This window comes from Lemur catta, chromosome 17 (assembly GCF_020740605.2).
Source record: "Lemur catta isolate mLemCat1 chromosome 17, mLemCat1.pri, whole genome shotgun sequence".
Lineage (NCBI taxonomy): Eukaryota > Metazoa > Chordata > Mammalia > Primates > Lemuridae > Lemur > Lemur catta.
In genome coordinates this window covers 5,284,567-5,305,629 of record NC_059144.1, presented here as the reverse complement: position 1 = coordinate 5,305,629, position 21,063 = coordinate 5,284,567, and the positions used below count along the sequence as shown (strand labels likewise).

The 21,063-nt window shown below is 53.8% G+C and overlaps 1 protein-coding gene across 5 annotated transcripts in view; it reads left to right on the top strand.

Moving 5' to 3' along the window:
• Positions 1–19,618, top strand: part of CTBP1 (C-terminal binding protein 1) — a 38,621-nt gene extending 19,003 nt beyond the window's left edge. For 3 of the 5 annotated variants that reach the window (XM_045528313.1, XM_045528315.1, XM_045528316.1), the window contains 6 exons: positions 29–235; positions 15,166–15,380; positions 16,619–16,749; positions 17,486–17,613; positions 18,093–18,210; positions 18,645–19,618. In XM_045528313.1, the coding sequence (XP_045384269.1) occupies positions 29–235; positions 15,166–15,380; positions 16,619–16,749; positions 17,486–17,613; positions 18,093–18,210; positions 18,645–18,831 (986 nt within the window). In that variant the 3' untranslated portion in view covers positions 18,832–19,618. The remainder of the gene's footprint in view (positions 1–28; positions 236–15,165; positions 15,381–16,618; positions 16,750–17,485; positions 17,614–18,092; positions 18,211–18,644) is intronic. The other 2 variants (XM_045528314.1, XM_045528317.1) reach the window with 1 other exon arrangement.
• Positions 19,619–21,063: the final 1,445 nt, after the last annotated feature.

Below are 21,063 nucleotides of genomic sequence, written 5' to 3'. Positions count from 1 at the left end.
GACCGCCGTGCGTGTCCTGTGCCCACAGGCATCGCCGTCTGCAATGTGCCGGCAGCATCTGTGGAGGAGACGGCCGACTCGACCATGTGCCACATCCTGAACCTGTACCGGAGGACCACCTGGCTGCACCAGGCGCTGCGGGAAGGCACTCGCGTCCAGAGCGTCGAGCAGATCCGTGAAGTGGCTTCCGGAGCTGCCAGGATCCGTGGGGAGACCTTGGGCATCATTGGACTAGGTGCGTTAGGCAGCCCCGGCTCAGCACACGTGGCTCAGCCTGGCGCCCGCTGCCACTGCCCCTCAGCTCATGCTCAGAAGATGAGGCCCGGGTGGGTTGTGGCTGCAGGAGTTGCCCCCAAGTCCCCAGAACAGGACTGAGGATGGACAATGGGGTGGGGGCCAGGGGAATACCAGGCGTGCTCCTTACACATGCATGTCACACACATCTCAATGCATGAATGTCACACGGGCACGCATGGATGTCACAAATGGACACTGCACAGATGTCTCAACACAGGTGTCACATGGGTATCACACATGGACATCACTCGCAGATGTCTCAACCAACATGAGTGTCATATGGCTGGCAGACGTGGATGTCACTCTTGGGCACAGACACCAAATATGTACGGTCCTGCCCGAGCTCACCCTGGCAGCCCTGGAGCCTCCTCCCACCGTCCCCTGCTGGGCTCTCCCTGGCAGCCTCCCCGCTGCCCCTGAGCCCTGTCCCCGGGTGGGGGTCGGTTCCCTTCCTCCTCCTCCACTCACTTGCTCACTCCTTCGTTCATTCACTCACCCACCTGCTTGCCGTGCAGGCTCCTGTCGCGGGCCGGGCGCTGTTCTGGGTGCACACCTGCAGGCCCCCACACGGGAGTAGATAAGCCAGCTGTGTGTGCGACCCGGGAACAGATGTGTCGGGGGAGAATGGAAACAGGAGGGGGCCGAGAGAGGTCCCCAGCAAGGGGCTCAGGAGGAGCATCTTGGGGGGCCAGTGGGGAGGTGACTGAGGGTTCATGGAGTGGCATGGGCCCCTTTTCCAAAGACCACTGGGCACTACCTGACATCAGCAGGTGCCGCCTGCCTCCCGGAGCACTGCTCCCCGAGGGCCACCTGCCATGTGCCAGAGCGCCAGGCAGGCCCACAGCCACTTGCTGTGCCGGGGCTTGCCCTTGCTGGCCTCTCTGCATCTCCATGCCCCCTGTGCGTGTCCAGGCAGCCCACCCACCGACCTCCCGCCCCTCCTGCCCCCGGCATTCGGGGAACCGGGAGGGTGTCAGGTCGTCTCGGTGCTGAGGACGCCTACGTCAGTGGAGGGCGTGCATGGGCCCCGGTTTGTCTCTCACTGGATGTGCCTTTTACTGTCCTGATGTCACTACACAGACCCAGGGGCCGGCCAGACCCCTGGTTGTGCCCATCCCCCAACCTCTACCAGTCTGAGGACTGGATGGCCCCTGCCTCAGGGTTGCAGCCACCGGCCCCCAGCACGTGTGGTTTGTGGGAGGACAGGGTGGGGGCCGCGTGTGTCCTTGGGGTTGCCATGGGCTGTTGGCTGGAGAGGCCTGGGGACCCGGCTCCCTGGGCTCTTGGCCACCGGCAGGCTGGCCCAGCCTTTCTCCGGTGGGGGTTTCAGCCTCTACTCTCGTTAACTTCCTGTGAAGTCAGAGGCAGCCCGTGGGGGTGTGGTGAGGCGGGGGCCCTCGTGTGCCACATGCCTGCGGGGTGCTGCTGCCCCTGTCTCCTCTCCAGGCTGCTCCTCCTCACCTCCTGGCCTTTGGCGTGATCCTCTCTGCTCTGCCGTGACCTTACGGTGGCCCCACTGTAGCCAGGTCAGAGCTCCCTCCTGGCATCTGGGGTGCCAAAGAGAGCAAGCAGGTCCCGCCATCCAAGGTGTAAAGTTTTTTTGAAGTAGCCGGCACCAGAGAAAGAAAGACGAGCAGAGTTGAAAGGGATAAGTAAAGAGGCTTTATTGGAGCGCTCCCGGGTGGGGGTAACGAGTCCTGAAAGAGGGACCCGGGTGAGCGTCACGGGACCCACGGAGTGGGAACCAGAGAAGCCGCCCCGCCCAGAAGCCTGAGTGGGTTTATATAGGTTCTTAGGGATGGGGGATGGAAGCTTCTTTGGCCAGGAGATGTCCGCAAGAGGAGTAAGGAATTTCTTTGTTTCAGCTTTAGGGTGGGTATTCAGGAATAGAAGGGGCTTCTTTTTCATTAGGGAAGGGAGGGGTGCCTGCCACCAGCCTTACATTCCGGCCTTTTAGTGATAATAGGGCATCGTGGTCTTTCTGGCTACTTCCTGCTTTTGAAGGGCATAGTGGGGGCTATGGGCCGGAGTCTGCTGGTGGAGGGGTGACTGGAAGGGGAGAGTAGGGGTGAAGAAGCATCTGGTTTACTGCTACTCTGGATAATTCCTGCAGGCGGCGTTGGAGAAACTGAGCCAGAGAAGTCAGTTGTCTCTGCAGGGAATTCAGTGACGTGGACGTGGTTTCCAGGGATAGCTGTAGGCGATCTGCAAAGTCTTGGGCAGAAATGACACTGTGGCCCAGGGCACCTCCTGCAAGTCCTGAGGCATATAGTGTTAATTGAGGGACGACCATGACAGGGAAACAAGGACCCGGGGTGGAAGTATTGACGTAGCGGGTAAGTGTTCCGTTGTACCAGAAGAACTGTCCCGGAGCAGAAGAGGTGGTCGTGGTCACAGTATGGTTGGTGAGACAGTGTCCGTGAAGTTGTAGGTTGGGGTCAGTGAGGGTGGTGAGAAAGCACACGCGATCCACATAAGGTTGGCCTGTGGGCTCAGGTTCCCATAGGGGAACGCGAGTGAGCGGAGTGGAGCAGGAGGGACCCGATGAGGGAGTCTTCTAGGGGTTAGAAAAGTTTAGGGTAACAGCGGCCAGTAGGGGGTCGCTGAAGGGAGGCACAGAGGAAACAGTGGGAGACATTAGAGATTATTTTAGAGGAGTTTAGGAAGTGCCGAGTTGCCGGGCTGTATACCCGTGTGAGCGATACCTGAGTCAGTCTCTGGAGGCTGAGGTAGATGTCTGTCTGCGTGGGCCCGGAGAAGTTGCCTGGCGAGGGAGAGAGATGGGAGATAGGAGGCCGGGCTGGAAGATGGTGGTTAATGAGAAAAGGCCGGCCGTACATGAGTTCGAAAGGGCTAAGGTAGGTTGGATGCCGAGGGGCTGCCCTGATCCGGGTGAGAGCTAAGGGTAAAAGGTCAAGCCATGGTTGGCGGGTCTCAATAATGAGTTTGGTGAGGTGGTCTTTGATTAGTCTGTTAGCCCTTTTAACCTTTTCTGAGGACTGAGGCCTGTAGGGAACATGAAGTTTCCACTCGGCATCGAGAGCCTCACAGACCTGATGAACAACCTTAGAAATAAAAGCAGGGCCATTGTCCGACGGAATGGAGGAAGGAAGGCCGAAGCATGGGATAATTTCAGTAATGAGAGTGGAGGCAACAACAGCAGCAGTTTCACTGGCAGTGGGAAAGGCTTCAACCCATCCCGTAAAGGTATCTACCAGTGTTAAAAGATATTTGGAACGCCTGTGAGGTGGCATATGAGTGAAGTCGACCTGCCAGTCTTGTCCGGGGAGGTGACCATGCATCTGGTGGGTGGATACAGGGGGTTTGAAGACCCCTTGAGGGTTAACAGAGGCACAGGTGTCACAGTTGGAGCAAACAGTTTTGATGAGAGAATATAGGGCAGGGTGTGAAAATAGAGGCTGTAAAGTGGGAGAGGCCCTTAGTGCCAATATGAAGTGAAGAGTGGACCTGGCCAACGAGTTCCAGGGCCTGTGCCTTAGGGAGAGCCAGCTTGCCATCTTTCAGAAGGACCCACCCTTTGGTGGTGGTTGATCCCCCTTGGGCGAGAGGCTGTCATGCTCCTCTGGAGTGTAGTGAGGCTGGAGGGAAGGAATGGAAAAGAAAAGAAGAGGAGCTGGACTAGGATGTTTTGGGGATGTTAGACTACGGGCGACAGTATTAGCATTGTTGTTTCCCTTAGCGACAGGGGACCCGTCCGTCCTGTGTCTCTTGCAGTGTATGATAGCTAACTGAGTGGGTAACTGAAGGGCCTTGAGGAGACGGGAGATAAGGGGAGCCCTTGGTGGAGAGAAAGCCCCGTTCTCTCCATATGGCAGCATGGCAGTGAGTTATCATAAACACATATTTGGAGTCTGTGTAAACATTTACACTCCTGCCTTGGGCTAGGTGTAAGGCCCGAGTGAGAGCAATGAGTTCTGCCTTTTGGGAGGTGGTGCCCTCCGGAAGTCGGGAGGCTTCTATTACCTGAGAGGCAGAGACAATGGCATAGGCTACCCGGCATTTGTCGTCCTCACCTGTGACAGAGCTGTCATTAACAAAGAAAGTTAAGTCTGCTCTAGGAAGTGGCTTGTCTAACAGATTGAGTTTAGGGGTGTTTGTAAGAGAGAGTCGAGAAGTTTTAGGAACGCATGGCAGACAGTCTGAGGGTTTAACAGAGGGCCAGTGGAGGCATTACGTGTCGCCTTATAGAGGGGTTTGGCAAGGAGAGAAAAGTTGGGGATCTAGTGTCGGAAGAAACCAGTAAACCCAAGGAAGGATAGAATTTGTTTTGCAGTGGTGGGAGGCTGGAGGTCGAGGAGGGCCTGCTGGCAATTAACAGTGAGATGACGGGAAGTCGAGGTGAGACTAAGTCTAAGGTAAGTGATGGTAGGCTTAGATAGCTGAATTTTGAAGGGGGACATCTGGTAGCCCTTAGAGGCAAGGAAGTTGAGTACAGAGGCAGTTTGTGTATGGCTGTCAGAGTATGAGGGGCTCTGGAGTAATAAATTGTCTACATATTGGAGGGCAGTGTTTGGTCGTAAGGGGTATTGAAGAAGATCTTGGGCGAGAGCCTGACCAAAGAGGTGGGGGGCTGTCCCTGAACCCCTGGGGCAGGACAGTCCAAGTGAGTTGTTGAGACATGTTTGTGTCAGGATCTTCCCACGTAAAGGCAAAGAGATTGTAGCTGGCTGGGTCTAAAGGAATGGCAAAGAAAGCATCCTTGAGGTCCAAGACAGAAAAGTGGGTGGTGGAGGGTGGAATATGAGAGAGTAAAATGTAGGGATTGGGCACCACGGGGCGTATAGGGGTAACTGCCTTATTAATGAGTCTGAGGTCCTGGGCTAGCCTGTAGGAGCCATTTGGCTTTTTTACTGGGAGAATGGGTGTGTTATAGGGAGAGTCGGTTGGAATTAAAAGTTTTTTGCGCAGAAGATGTTTTATGATGGGTTTCAGACCTCTGCGGTGGGTTGGTGAAATAGGGAACTGTGGCTGGCAAGGGAAGGATGAGGGGTCTTTGAGTCGAATGAGGACGGGGGTGTGGTGTGTAGCCACCACTGGGGTGGAGGTGTCCCAAACCTGGGGGTCTACGAGTTCTGGTGGGAGGGGGTATGTAGGACTCGGTAAAGCGGAAGAGGCTGTGGCCGGAGCTGAGGAATCTGGAGAGAGAGATAAGAGAAGTAGGGCTGAGGTTCCGGAGGTAAAGTGGAGGGTGGTGCCCAATTTGGTTAACAAGTCCCTTCCCAATAGTGGAGCAGGACAGGAGGGCATGATAAGGAAGGAATGGGTGATGGGACGGTCATCTATTAGACAAAGGGGACCGGTGGTGGGGGTCGAGAGGGATTGCCGTCAATACCCATGACCAACACCTGGGAAGGATAAGTAGGGCCTGAAAAGGAAGGCAGGACAGAGTAGGTAGCCCCCGTGTCAAGCAGAAAGGACTGTCTTACCCGCTACCCTGATTGTTACCCTGGGCTCGGTGAGGGTGATCAGGGTCACCAAGTCGGGGCCTCTTCAGTCTTCAGCAGCCAGACCCAAAGCTGCCATTGGCAGGTCTAGGGATGGAAGGACTGACCCTCCGGATTTCTGTCCCAAGGGGCAGTCACTTTTCCAGTGTCCCTCTTGACTACATGTCCGGCAAGGCTTGGTGGGTCGACGTGGCTGCGGGCACCGCTTGGCCCAGTGGCCTCCTTACCGCACTTGAAGCAGGTGCCTGGTGGAGCGCAGCTGGTTGCCTTAGACGAGGTCGATGATTTCGCGGGTCCCCCAGGCCTCAGGGCTGCAACCAAGGCTCGGGCCTGCAGGTGTGCCTTTTGGCGGACACAGGCCTCCCTTTGGGCCTCTGCCTGTTCATCTCGGGAATTAAAGATTGTAAATGTCATATTCACCAGGTCTCGGATAGGGGTCAGAGGGCCCTCCTCTGCCTTTTTTGAGTTTCTTTCTGATGTCAGGGGAGGACTGAATAATAAAGTGAGTTGCAAGGACAGTAGTCCCCGCGGGGGAGGTAGGATCTAGGCGGGCATATTGGATAAGGGCGTCTGTAAGGCTGCTGAGAAAGGCCGCAGGGTTTTTATCTGCCTTTTGAGTGATTTTCCTGAGTTTGTCATAATTTACAGCACGGTGGGCGGGGGCCTGGAGACCAGCAAGGACACACTGCAACAGGTGGTCCCTCTGCTGCCCAGACACACTCCTTTTTTATCAGTAGTAAGGGCAGAGGATAGTATAACAAAAATATCATGCCAGGTAAGGTCATATGTCTATGTCAAGTAATGGAATTTTTTGGTGTAGGCTGTAGGGTCATTAGGAAATGAACCTAGGCGCTTTTCAATCTGAGAAAGGTCAGAAAGGGAGAAGGGAGCATGTACCCGCACAAGCCCTTCGGCGCCTGCCACCTCCCGTAACGGACAGAGGAGGGGCTGGCCCGAGGGGTTTGGTGGGAGCGGGTGTGCCGGCTGACGGGAGACGGCGGCGGCTGGGCGGTGTGGGAGGACGGGCGGGCGCCTGTGGGTACGGTGGAGGTCCGGTGGGGGGAGGGCTGAGAGAGTCGGGTGGATCGGAGAAAGCAGAAGGGGCGTCTGAAGAGACGCCCGGTGGAGAGTTAGAGGGAGAAGAGGCAGAGGGGGGTGGGGGACCTAGTATAAGGAGGACTTGTGTGGGGGGTGGCAGGTCAGACAGAGAGAAGGACGGGAGCGCAAACAGAAAAAGGCTTGGACATACGGGATCTCCAACCATTTGTCATTCCTGCGACAAAAGTTATCAAGGTCTTGCAGAATATTGAAAACTGAAAGTCCCATTTTCAGGCCATTGGGAGCCATTGTCCAATTTATACATTGGCCAGGCAGTATTGCAGTAAAGAATGAAATGCTTGGGCCAGATGTCTAAATCCAGGGCCTTCAGATTGGCCAGCAGACACCCCAGGGGCGTCTCGCGGGGAATTTTGGTCACCCATGTCACCTCAACCCGGATGGGGAAACAGCCAGGAACAGCTTCATGGCTACAGAGGCAGCAAAAGCCTGGGGGGACGTCTCCGCCCGAGACTAGAGTGCCGGCACGGAAAGGGGTGAGAGGAATTCAGGCGTCCCCGAATAGCCTCAGCCCCTGGAACGGGGGAGCCTCCGACGTGGGCCCACGGTTTAATGGACAGGGAACAGCTTCCCGGAGGGAACGGAGGCTCCTGGGGGATCTGGGTTGGGAGAACACGGGGTGACTCACCCAGGCCGAGGTCGTCAATCAGGGACTCAAAAGCAGTCAGAGGAGGTCCCGGTCCAGAATGTGAGAGTTCATGGAAGGGAGTGGTGCAGCCAAAGGCCCCAGAGCGGGCCGGCGCAGCCAAATTCCCTCTCGGGTTTCGGCACCAAATGTAAGGTTTTTTGGATTGGGTGGCGCCAGAGAAAGAAAGACGAGCAGAGTTGAAAGGGATAAGTAAAGAGGCTTTATTAGAGCGCTCCCGGGTGGGGGTAACGAGTCCCGAAAGAGGGGCTCGGGCAAGCCTAACGGGACCCACGGTGTGGGAACCAGAGAAGCCTCGCCACCCAGAAGTCTGAGCGGGTTTATATAGGTTCTTAGGGATGGGGAATGGGAGCTTCTTTGGCCAGGAGATGTCTGTGCGAGGAGTAAGGAATTTCTTTGTTTCAGCTTTAGGGTGGGTATTCAGGAATAGGAGGGGCTTCTTTTTCATTAGGGAAGGGAGGGGTGCCTGCCACCAGCCTTACACAAGGATGCAGGGATGGCCCCTGCCCTGGCCACCTGCCGGGTACCCCTGACTGCAGAGCACCTGTGGGGACGCCTCCAGCCCTCTGGGCCTGTCTCTGAAGCCCCTGTCCACACCCTCCCTAGCAGAGCCCTGGGTGTGGCCATCCTCCCTGGGTACTAGTCCCTCACGCCCCCTCCAAGGCTCCCCCCAGCTCTCCTGCTCCTTCCCTTTGCACGTCCTGTGTTTAGGTTGTTCTTAGTATGGAATATGTATGATTAATTTTGCAATTGTCATCATGTGGTGGTTGCCTGTGAGTACAAGTAGTGAACAGTTTGCGCGTGGCTTGCTGTATTGGCGTTACCCCGGCACAGTCACGTGAGACAGCTGTTTCCTCTGTTCTGTGTGGGTTTACTAGTGCCCGTGGTTGGCATCTTATTCTTGTTTTTTTTCTCCCTCCCTCCTTCCCTTCTTTGTGCAAAACGCCCTATCTTAAGTGCACGCTGGAAAACATCTTACATGTTTACACCCAAGGAACTACCACTAGGATTGACGCGGCACATTCCTGCTACCTGAGACCGTGTCCTTGTGCCCTTCTCTATTCAAAGCACTGCCTCTGGCCTGTGATAGCTGGCACCCTGGTTTCCAGCGCCGTAGGTTAGTTTCATCAGTTCTGCTGAAATGAAATTGTAGAGTATGTAACCCTTCATGTCTTCTGTCTTTTTGATGAATGGGATTTCATTGTGTGAATATACCACAGTTCATTTATCCAGCCTTTTGTGGATGGACTTTTTGTTTTAAATTTTTGGCTATTACAAATAAAGCTACCATGAGCACACTTGTACAAGCCTTTTGTGCACATAATACTCATTTCTCTTGGATTTATACCCAGGAGTGGAATTGCTGAGTCACAGAGCAGAGCTTTGTTTAACTTGGAAGAAATTGCTAAGCCATTCTTCAGACAGTTGTATGGCTTTGCACGCTCACTGGCAAAACAGGAGTGTTCCTGTAGTTCCATGTCCTTGTCAACACTTGATATTGTCAGTCTTCACAATCTTAACCATTCCAGCAGCTATTTAGTGATATCTCATTTTTATTTAGGTCATTATGAAATATCCAATTTTGAATCAAAAGTTTATTATATCTTAAATAAGAAGCAGTACAATTAATCAAAATTTGCACCTAAACTACTGACAACAGTTTTGCCATCTTTTTTTTTTTTGAAACAGAGTCTCACTTTGTTGCCAGGGCTAGAGTGAGTGCCGTGGCATCAGCCTAGCTCACAGCAACCTCAAACTCCTGGGCTTAAGTGATCCTACTGCCTCAGCCTCCTGAGTAGCTGGGACTACAGGCATGCGCCACCATGCTCGGCTAATTTTTTCTATATATATTTTTAGTTGTCCAGATAATTTTTATTTCTATTTTTAGTAGAGACGGGGTCTCGCTCAGGCTGGTCTCGAACTCCTGACCTCGAGCGATCCACCCGCCTCGGCCTCCCAGAGGGCTAGGATTACAGGTGTGAGCCACCGCGCCCGGCCCAGTTTTGCCATCTTAACAGTAGCTTGTTTATGCCAGTAGCGAAGAGAGCAAGTGGCAATGAAATCATGAAAGGCATTTTCCACAGCTTGTTGAGAATTGAATATTTTTCCTTGCAAGAAGAGAAGTGGTCCAAAGCCTGGAAGAGGTAGTCAGGTGATGCAAGGTCTAGTGAATACGGTGGATGACAGAGAGTTTCCAAGTCCAGCTGCTGTAGGTTGAGCAGCATTGTGTGTGGCATGTGGTCGAGCATTGTCTTGCAAGAGGACTGGCCTGTTTCTATTGACCAATCTCAGCTGCTTAACCGCAAGGATCCTCATCATTTTATCCAATTGGTTGCAGTCGACATCTGCTGTAATCAATTGACCGGGTTTCATGAAGCTGTAGTGGATAATACCAGTGCTGGACCAAACAGACACCATTAGCTTTTTTTGATGAATATTCGGTTTTAGACTGTGTTTTGGCACTTCATCTTTACCCAACCATTGTGCCAAATGCTTGCAATTGTCAACAAGAATCCATTTTTCATCACATATAACAATAGGGTATAGAAATGGTTCACCCTTATGTCATGACAGCAAAGAAAGGCAAACTTGAGACAGTTTCTCTTCTGATGCTCATTTCATTCATGCAGAACCCATCTATCCAGCTTCCTTACCCTGCCCATTTGTTTCCAGTGGTCCAATATTGTTGTAATAGTAACGTCAAACCTTGCTGCTAATTCACATATAGGTTGAGATGCATTCGCTTCCACTGTGGCTTTCAGCTCATCATTATCCACCTTGGTCTCAGGTCACCCACGTGGCTCATTTTCAAGATTAAAATCACCAGAATGAAGCTTCTCAAACCATCAATGTACTGTGCATTCATTCGCCACATCCGTCGTAAACACTTCGTTGATATTTTGAGCTGTCTCAGCTGCATTGGTTCCACGATGGAACTCATATTTGAAAATAACACAAATTTTTGACTTAGCCATGGTTTCATAAAAATAGCTCTAAAAAAAATTTGAAAGATAATCAGAAGGCAAAACGTGCATTTGAAAGACTGAGGATGTACCTTCACAATAAAAATAAAATAAGAAATGTCAAAGTGAAATGTCAGAGATATCAGCTGTCAAACTTAGTGCTTAAGGAAATTGGACATTTCATACTTAACCTAATATTTTAATTTGTAGTTTCCTGATAACTAAGGGAAGTGAAACACCTTTTCATGCACTTCTCGGGCATTTGGAGCTCCTTTGTTGTGAAGTGAAGTGTACCTTTCAGGTGTTTTTCTTGTATTTGGATGTCTTTTTAGTGTTGGTTTGTATGAATTTCTTGTATAGCCTGCATCAAGTTCTTGTCAGATACATGTGCACTGCAGATGTTTTCTTCCAGTCTGTGGCTTGACTTTTCACTTTCTTAATTACTTTCTATGATGAGAACAAGTTTTCAGTTTTGGTGAAGCCCAGTTTATCACTCATTTTTTTCTAGGTTAATGGCTTTTGTGTCCTAAGGAATCTCTGTCTACCCCAGGGCCATGAAGATATTCTGTTTTCTTCTAGAAACTTCATAGCTTTAGCTTTTACATATAGGTCTAGGGCGATTTAGAATTACAGTTTGTGCATGGCGTGAGGTTGGAGTCAAGGTTCACTCTTTTCCACTGGGAGCAAGGTGCTCCTGCATCAGGTATTGGAGAGGTTGTCCTTCCTGTTGAGTTGCCTTGGCATTTGGCACCTTTGTTGAAAATCATTGGCCACGTAGGAAAAGGGTCTGTCTTTGGGCTCTTCTGTTCCAGTGATCTATTTGTCTCCACTCTCAACAACTCCATCCATCTTAACTGTAGTAAGTCTTGAAATCGGGTAGTTTATGTCCTTTCACTTCGTTCTTCAAGATCATGTTGGCTGTTGTGGTCCTGTGCATTTCCATTTCCAGTTTAGAATCAGCTTGTCAATTTACATTTTGTTGAGTCCGTATATCAGTTTGGGGAATGCTGACCTCTTAACAATATTGAGTCTTCCAGCACACAAACGTGACATCTCTCCATTTATTTTAATTTTTCTTACCACTGTTTGGTAATTACCAGTGTAGAAGGTTTTCACATAGTTCACTAAATATTGTTATGTACTTGGTATTTTTAATGCTATTATAAATGATATGTTGTAATTTTGTTTTCCAGGGGTTGGTTATTAGTATTTAAAAATACATTTGATTTTTGTAAACTGACCACATATCCCCCAGTCTTGTAAATTCTAATTTGTTGATTCGCTTAGATTTTCTGCATACACTGTTGTGTCATCTGCATATAAACACAAGTTTACTTTTTCCTTTGTGATCTCTATGCCTTTTATTTCTTTTATTTCTTTATTTTTGCCTGTTTGCATTAGCTATGGTTGCCATTACAATGTTGAATAGAAGTAGTGAGTGTGGCATTATTGTCTTATTCCTGGCCTTGGAGAAAAAGTTTCTGATATTTCTCCATTAAGTGTGATATTTGTCATTGGTCTTTTTTGTGGTCTAATTGTCTGTTGTTAATATTGCCACACTAGCTTTCTTTTGATCAGTGTTTGTGTGGCATATCTTTCTTCATCCTTTTACTTTCAACTGTGTCTTTTATTAACAGCATATAGCTGGGTCTTCTTTATTCAATCTGACAATCTTTGCCTTTTAATTAAGAGTGTTTGTTTTATTTTTAATGTAATTACTGATATCTTTGGATTTCAGTCTGCCATCTTGCTCTGTATTTTCTGTTTGTCCTATCCTCTTTTCCCTTGTTTCTTCTTTCCAGCTGCCTTTTATATTAATCAAATTTTTAAGAAATTATTCCATGTTATGTCCTTTATTGCTTTTTAATGTATACTGTTCAGTAGTATTTTTTGTTTTTACTTTAAAGATTATGATACACATTTTTATTGGTCTTCCTTGAGTTGTCAATGTTAATACATATTCATGAAGAATGGAAGAACCTTAAAATAGTGTGGTGGTTCCTTTTACTCCCTCTTGTTCTTTGTGCTGGAAGTGCCTGTTTCCTACTTCCATGTATAGTGGTCTTTTACAGAAGTTTGTCAGTGATTTTTTTTTTTTAGTATTTACCTACATGTTTACCGTTTCTTGTCATCTTTATCCCTTCCAAATCCTAGCTCCCATCTGGTACCATTGACCTGTGGCTTAAAGGATCTTTAGAAATGGGGCTTACTAATGACAAACTCTCAAGTTTTGTTCGTCTAAAAATGTATTTTACCTTTATTTTTGAAGGGTATTCCCTCTTGGTATAGGATTCTAGGTGGACTTTGTCTTTCAGCACTTTACAGATGTCATTCCATTGTCCTCTGGCTTCTATTGTTTCTCAGTAGAAGTTGGCCATCATTTTTATTATTTTTACTCTGAATGGGGTATATCTGTTTTCTTTTTTTTTTTTTTTTGAGACAGAGTCTCGCTCTGTTGCCCGGGCTAGAGTGAGTGCCGTGGCATCAGCCTAGCTCACAGCAACCTCAAACTCCTGGGCTCAAGCAATCCTTCTGCCTCAGCCTCCCGAGTAGCTGGGACTACAGGCATGGGCCACCATGCCCGGCTAATTTTTTTCTCTATATATTTTTAGTTGTCCAGATAATTTCTTTCTATTTTTAGTAGAGACGGGGTCTCGCTATTGCTCAGGCTGGTCTCAAACTCCTGACCTCGAGCAATCCACCCGCCTTGGCCTCCCAGAGTGCTAGGATTACAGGCGCCCAGCCTATTTTCTATGGCTGTTTTTAAGATCAGTTCTACATGTTTGGTTTTTAGCAGGTTGACTGTGACATTCCTGGGTTTGCTTTTCTTTGTATTTACTGCTTGGAATTTTCTAAGCTTCTTGGGATCTGTGGGTTGATGTCTTTCATCAGTTTTGAAAATTTTTAGCTATTAACTTCTCACATATTTCTTCTTTCCCATTTTCTTTGTTTCCTTTCCTTCTAGGACTCCATTTACACATATTTTAGACTATTTATTATTGTTATCTTATAAGTCTCTGACAGTCTGTTCATTTTTCTTCTTTAAACATTTTTTTTTTTCAATTCTTTTGTCTCTGCTTTAGTTTGGATAATGTCTACTGGCTTTGAGCTCCTGTCTGTGAGCTCACTCATCCTTTTCCTGCTGTTAGGCCCATCCAATGAATGCTTCATTTCAGATGTGATCTTTTAAGAATGGTCGCTTCTCTCCTTTGTCAAGCAGCTTGGGTGAGCTGGGCTCAGGTAGGCTGGTGCTGGCCTGTAGCTCTAGGTAGCTTACACTCACCAGCAACTCCGGATGACATCTGAGCTTTCCGTTTAAGCACCAGGAGACAGCAGGGTCTCTTCCAGCTTTCTGCCCAGCCCCCAGCTTTCTGGACCGTGGGAAAGCTCTTTTTTGTCTCTCTGTCTCTTTCCCTGCTCTTTTCTTTCCTACTCAGCCCTCAGCTCCTCCTGCATGCTCAGGAGAAACTGGGGGTGCGGTTGGCGTGCAATGGGGCTGTCCCTGTGCCTGGGGAGCTTCTCTGGAGTTCAGGCTCCTGCAGGGTGCTCCCACCTGTGACTGGTCTGTTCCCACACCGGTTTTGTCCCCAGGGATAGAACGGGCTCATCCCTTTCTAGAATTTAGTTAGTGTGGACCAAGTCCTTGGCTCTGCTGACTGGTGTACTAGTCCTGTCCCTAAGCCTGTTCCCCAGGGAGTGGCTGGAAGGATACTTTTGGCCTTGAGCTATATCCTGGCTGCCTGGTCTCTTCAGCACTCAGGCTGCCGCCCTGGGGCATTTGCACTGGGTGTTCCTGCTGTCCTGCTCCCTTCCCGTCACCCTCATGTCTCCCATAGATTCTGCCTGCTCAGGGAGGCCTGCCCTGGCCACCCACCCAGCCTCCTCCCATGCTCTGTTCCTTCCGGAGCGGTTCCCTTCTCACATGATGCAGGACAGATGACGTTCGTAGTCTGTGATGTCCTGTGTCCTTCTCAGCTGTGTCTGGCCTCCTCGAGTTGGACCAGGCATAGCCAGTGTGCAGTGCGTGTGTGCACCTCCCAGCCCTTCCCTGGGAAGGAGCCGGACCCAGCCCCACACCAGGGGCTCCAGCTCTGTGGTGCCTTGGACAGCGTGGCAGATGGGAGTGGGCACAGTGTGGCCATGGCTGGGACCTGAGGGGGCAGGCACACTCACCTGCAATGGGCTTTCTCTGCCACCCCATCTAATGGGATGTGAACCCCACAGGGCACCCCTTGGTCCAGAGGTTCCCTTCCTGCCAGGACTGAGATGCCAAAGATGTGATGGGGGGACTTGGAAGTAGGCCAGAGGAGGGGCCTGGAGAAGTGAGCCCTGTGGCCTCGGTGCGCAGGGCATGTGCAGGCTGTGCGGACGCCACTCGCTGCTCATGTGGCACGCTGTGGACAGGCTGCAGGGGTGGGGTAGCAGGCAGTGGTGTGAGCCGGGGCCAAGGGGCTTTTGCCTCCCCTCCCCCTCCCCATGGCACAGTCCCCCTCGGCAGATGGTGCCCGGCATCTGGGAGCGTATGCCTCGGGCGGCATGTGTGTGTACACTGCAGCACTTGGTCACAGCCGCAGGGTCTGGGGTTGCTCCATGGGGGACAGGCACACTGAGGCACGGGAGCCCCCTCAGACATCCTGGCTTGAGACATGCGTCTCATGCCGTGTCTCGACCCCGCCAGGTCGTGTGGGGCAGGCGGTTGCGCTGCGGGCCAAGGCCTTCGGCTTCAACGTCCTCTTCTATGACCCATACCTGTCGGATGGCGTTGAGCGCGCCCTGGGGCTGCAGCGCGTGAGCACCCTGCAGGACCTCCTCTTCCACAGTGACTGCGTGACCCTGCACTGCGGCCTAAACGAGCACAACCACCACCTCATCAATGACTTCACCGTGAAGCAGGTGGGCATGGCTGGGACTACACGGGGCTCCCTCCGTGGGGGCCTTCCCGCCCCACAGGGGCTCACGGGGTCGTAGGTGAGGCCAGAGGACTAGTTGCCCAGGGTCACCCTGCTCTGGCCAGTACTGGGCCAGGTGGTGGGTGACACACAGGCCCCTGCTGGTGCCCTGCCCTCTGTGGCAAAGTGGCCAGGGGAACAGCAGGTCCCTCCCAAACCCAGCTGCACCTGGGGGCAAGGTCCTGCCTTCCCTCAGCGGCACCTCGGGCTCCTCCAGCCCTGCTCTGGAAGCTCTGTCTGCGCAGACGCCGTTTTCTGCGTTCGGAGTTTTGCCCGGGGCTCCCCAGATGCTCTTTTGGCTATGGCAAGGGCAGAACCACGCACTTACCTTTAAATGTCAAATCCCCTTAAAGTTCCGTTGTCCTTGAAAATGAGGACAGATGCAATGGCCTGAGGGTGTGGGGTTAGCTGATGTTCCCTTCAGTGCTGTGTCACCAGGTTAAGGTTTTAAATCCATAGCCAGAAATGTTTGCTCCAAAAAGTTAGCCTCGGCCTCAGGACGGTGCACTTGGAGCACGAGTTCTCGGCCCTCGCGTTTCCCCAGTGGCTGGGGTCTGGGCGGGAGCCGGAGCCCAGGCCGGCGGCCTCCAGCTCCATGCCTGTCCAGTGGTCGTGTGCACGCACCTTGTGGTGTATGTGTCTGCAAGTACGTGTGCACCCATGTGTGTGCACGTGTGTGTCTGTGCACACACATGGTGGGGCCACCTGCCTGCCCTGTCTGCCCCAGACCCCCACAGCTATGCGGAGGATGAGGCTGTATGTAGAACAAAGGCTCCCTGGCAAGTTTGGCATGTTGACGACCACACCCTTGGGGCTGTGTCTGTCCTCCCAGGCAGTTTGGGGTGTATTGTGAGGTCCTGAGCCCCCACCTAGCGGGCCATGCAGCAGTGCTGGGGCAGCAGGAAGCTGAGCCGCGAGTCGGAGCATCTGCCGCAGCCCGTGCCTCTCCAGGATGGGCTGGGGCTGCGAGGCCTGCCCAGGCCTTCCGTCCTAGAGCCAGGCTGCTCCCCCTCGCTCCCATGGCTGCCCGCTGTCTGCGCAGCGTCCCTGTCTGGCCTCCCTCCTTGCCCCAAGTTCCTCCCTCGCGGGTGGGAGGTGGTGCCCGCTTGCAGAGGCGCCCCTGGCGTAGGTGAGGAGGCGTCTATGTTAACTGCTCTTTGCGTTGTCATTGTGTCTTCCCAGATGAGACAAGGGGCGTTCCTGGTGAACACAGCCAGAGGCGGCCTGGTGGACGAGAAGGCACTGGCCCAGGCCCTGAAGGAGGGGCGGATCCGCGGCGCCGCCCTGGACGTGCACGAGTCGGAGCCCTTCAGGTGCCTCTGCTCTTCCTGGCCTGAGTGGTCCCCCAAGGTGGGCTGTGCCCACAGTCCTGCTAGGCTGTGACCTGGAGATGGGGCCTCTCCCAGGCCTGGCAGTTCCTGGGCTCAGGCCTCTCGCTGGCCGCTGCATCGGGGAAGAGCAGAGCCTCCAGGAGCCAGGCCTGCCTCGGCCATAGTGCTGCGAGGGGCTGGGAGTGTGCAAGACCCCCACATCCACGAGTGGTTTCCACGTGGGAAACCTGCCCTGGCCTCAGGCAGCCAAGGGCTCAGGATACAGCCGTGCTGGGCTCCACGTCCAGCCTGTGGCCACTCAGGGCTGACCTTCCTCCTGGGGCCTGGCTGAGGCTCGGTGGGTGGGCAGTGCTGTGGGCCAGGACGGTTCAGATCAGTGCCACGGGCACTTCCGGAGGCCCCCACAGCTGCAAAGCCCTTCTTGGGGGCCACAGACTGGCCTGGGTTGGTGTTCAGCCCCTGAGGAGGCAGAGTGTGTGTGTGTGTGTGTGGGTGTGTGTAGGGGTGTCTGGGGGCCGTAGACCCTTCTGCCAGACCCCTCCATGGGATCCCTCCGCCCCTGCCACTGCCCGGAGTGCCTGGTGGGCACGGTGGTCCTGCTGCTGCTGTCAGCCTGCCTGGGCTGATGGGTCTGTGGCGTCCCAGGGCCCAGCCACCTCCGGGCCCACCCCAGCCAGAGCGCCTGGGCCTCTCTCACCATGTTGTGTACTGTCCTTAGCTTTAGCCAGGGCCCCCTGAAGGACGCCCCCAACCTCATCTGCACCCCTCATGCGGCATGGTACAGCGAGCAGGCATCCATTGAGATGCGCGAGGAGGCGGCCCGGGAGATCCGGAGAGCCATCACAGGTGGGTGCCAGGTGGCTCGGTGGGCTGTGGGCGTCCTTCCCGCCACTGCTTGGTGCCCTTGGAGGCTCTTTTGGAGGCACCCATCTGCCAGGCAGCTGAGGGGCGCCTCTCGTTCCACCAAGTCTGTTTTAATGCCGGCGCAGGGGGTGTGGCCGTCGGGGTGAGAGCCGGGTTGGAGCCGTGCGTCATGTCTTGCACACGAAGACCTACGGGCCGAGCCCTGCACGCTGCTGCCTGGAGTCCCGGGCTTAGCAGACAGGCCCTCAGCAAGCTGTGCTCCGTGGGGGTTCCCAGGCTGCGAGGGTGACGGGGCCCTGACAGACAGGACCTTGCTGTGCCTGAGGGAGCGAGCCCGGCCACTGGGATGGGGATTGCGCAGCCAAGGGGCCCCTGCTGCCCGAGTGCCCGCGGAGTCCCTTCGTCCTTTCCTGGGGTCCCTTCCAAGTGGCAGCTGTCTTAACCTCTGCTGCATCTCCCAGGCCGGATCCCAGACAGCCTGAAAAACTGCGTCAACAAGGACCACCTGACGGCCGCCACCCACTGGGCCAGCATGGACCCAGGCGTTGTGCACCCCGAGCTGAATGGGGCCGCCTACAGGTGAGTGGAGGGGGCACGGGGAAGCCTCTGTCATGGCCCTTGGCCCAGGGGTGCTCTGGCCCTATGGTGGGACTCAGGCCAGGACCCACTTGGCCCTGCTGGGCATGGAGGATGGGGGCGCGATGGCGCAGGCCCCTTAGCTGGAGGCCCAGCAGGACCAGGGCCTCTGGGAGGAGCATGGGCTGGGGTGGCCGTCAGGGCCTGGTGAATGCAAGACCACCAGGCAGAGACCACCACGGGCCAGGGCCCTGGGTGAGGCCTCACGGCTCCCTGTACCAGGGAGTGGCTCACGCGGGTGGGCAGCGTCTGTGCTGGTGAGTCTCACTGCCCACGGCCAGTTCTCCGCGGGAGCAGCCACCTGCCGCTCTGGCCTCCCCGGGTGTCACGCCTCGGTGAGTGGCAAATGGGCATCACATGCAGACCCCCTCTCCCAGCAGGTACCCCCCGGGCGTGGTGGGTGTGGCCCCCACTGGCATCCCGGCCGCCGTAGAAGGCATTGTCCCCAGCGCCATGTCCCTGTCCCACGGCCTGCCCCCTGTGGCCCACCCACCCCACGCCCCTTCTCCTGGCCAAACTGTCAAGCCCGAGGCGGATAGAGACCACGCGAGCGACCAGTTGTAGCCCGGGAAGAGCTCGCCAGGCCCAGCGCCTGGGCAGAGGCCCCGCATCCCTCGGACTGGAGCGGGCAGAGGCGGCGCCGTCGTGGGGGCTGCAGCACCCCAGAGACTGGTCCGGGCCGTGTGGGAGGCAGGGGCGGCGCTGGCCCTCCCGTGTCCACTGTAGTTGTCCCGTCCCATGGGCTGGCTCACTGTCCTGTGTCCTTTGCGTTCCTCGTTAAGCAAAAGAAGTTAGTAGTTAATTCCATCATGAATGTTCTTGTCTGTGTACAGTTTTTAGAACATTACAAAGGATTTGTTTGCTTAGCTGTCAACAAAAAGAAAACCTGAGGGAGCATTCAGCGAGTGGATTTGAGATTATTTTTTCTTTTTGTATGTTGGAACGTGCCCCAGAATGAGGCAGTTGGCAAACTTCTCAGGACAATGAATCCTTCCCATATTTCTTTTTATGCCACACAGTGCATTGTTTTTTCTACCTGCTTGTCTTATTTTTAGAATAATTTAGAAAAACAAAAGCTGTTTTTCCTAATTTTGGCATGAACCCCCTTGTTCCAAATGGAGATGGCATCACAAGGCAGCTCAGAGAGAGGAGCATGTGGGTGACGCACAAGTGTGCTCACTGCCCGTCGACGTCTGTCCTGGGGGATGCGGAGGGACGGCAGCGTCCCCACCTGCACCGGTGCCGTCCTGCTGATGTGTTAGGCTAGCAATATTTTGGTTAAAATCATGTTTGTGACCGTAACCATTTGTATGAATTATTTTAAAGAAATAAAAATCCCAGAAAGAGCTGACGTGCCTAGCATCTGTTGTAGTGGCTTTGTCTCATGAGGACACTGGTGGCTCTTAGTCCTGCGGGGCCTGAACTCAGCCTCTGGGAAGAAGGCAGCCCGGGGAGACGGACGAGAAGGGCAGAGGCAGGCCAGGGGGTCCCTGTGTGTGTTGGGCCTGTCCCTCCGCGTCTGAGGGAGGGAAGAGCGTGCTGGGTGAGGCCATAGGTTGTGAGTGCTGTTTTCTGCTTGGACAGTGGCCTGACTGGCCATTGTCCTGTCCCACAGAGTGTCCCGGCCTTCCCTTCTTGCATACCTCCCTCAGGCAGGCCTGCGACCTGGGAAGGCACAGGCCAGAGGAGGAGGACAGATAGATGTCAAGTCCTCTGCAGACGGACATGGGAAGCTGCCAAGACCAGTTGTTAGACATCCTACAGAAATGTTCAAAAAAGCCAAAAGGGGTCATTCCTTCCCTGAGCTCAAGGTCAACCTGCTTGTGTCCTCATGTCCTCGTTAGAATCCCAGCCTCCTGGTTCTCAGGAGCTTCCTTTGGAAGCCCAGTCAGTGCCCATTGGCAGAGTCCCCTGCACCTCCCTCGGGGCCATTGCTGAGAGACACATCACGGGTCTCATCCCCCTGTTCAGAGCCCTTCCTGGCGCCCACGGCACTCAGCGTGCAGCCAAGCTCTCCCTGGGTCGTCCTCAGCCCGCTGGCCTCCCAGTGCAGAGTCTGACGCTGACTCTCCCATGTGCAGCCCAAGCATCACCCACGTGGCTTCCACGTGTGGCTGCACTTGCTCATCTCTCTCCTTGGACGGACGGTGGGCTGCCTAGGGCAGGGTGGGGCCTCGTCCACCCCCAGAGGCTGGCCAGCGCTGGTAAGAGTTGCCTGGGCCGCTCCCAAGCCACCACTGCAGTGCCCGGGGGGTCACATCTCAGGTTCTGCAATGGCTTCACGAAGTTTCCTCTTCCACCTTCCTTCTGCTTTTCTGCGCAGCTCTGTGCCTCCGAGGCTGGCTCTTCAGTGGTCTTTCCACACAGTTCTGCCAGGGTCACACAGCCTCCAAATACCTGTTTGCTTCTGGTGAAAATGCCTTAGTTTTGCCCGTGCACCTGAGTGAGTGTCGGCCGGGCACAGGATTCCCGATCAGGAGCCGTTTCCTCCCACCGTGCCGGCGTCAGCCTGTCCTCTTCCAGCTTCTGTCCTGGAGACGCCAGAGTCTGCCCAGCCACTGCCCGCCGGGTCTCTCCATTCCCAGCAGGGGATCCTCCCTGTAGCCCGTGCCCACGTGTGGTTCTGTTTTTATTTATCCTCCCAGGAACTCATGACACTTCCTGAATTGGCAGACTGTGTCGTGCTGATCGCAGAGCCGGGCCCAGGGCCCTGCAGAGCTGTGACCTGAGACAGAGTGTTACCCACAGGGCAGGGCCGGGACGAGCGCTGCGCGAGTGCCAGGTGCCCGACGGACA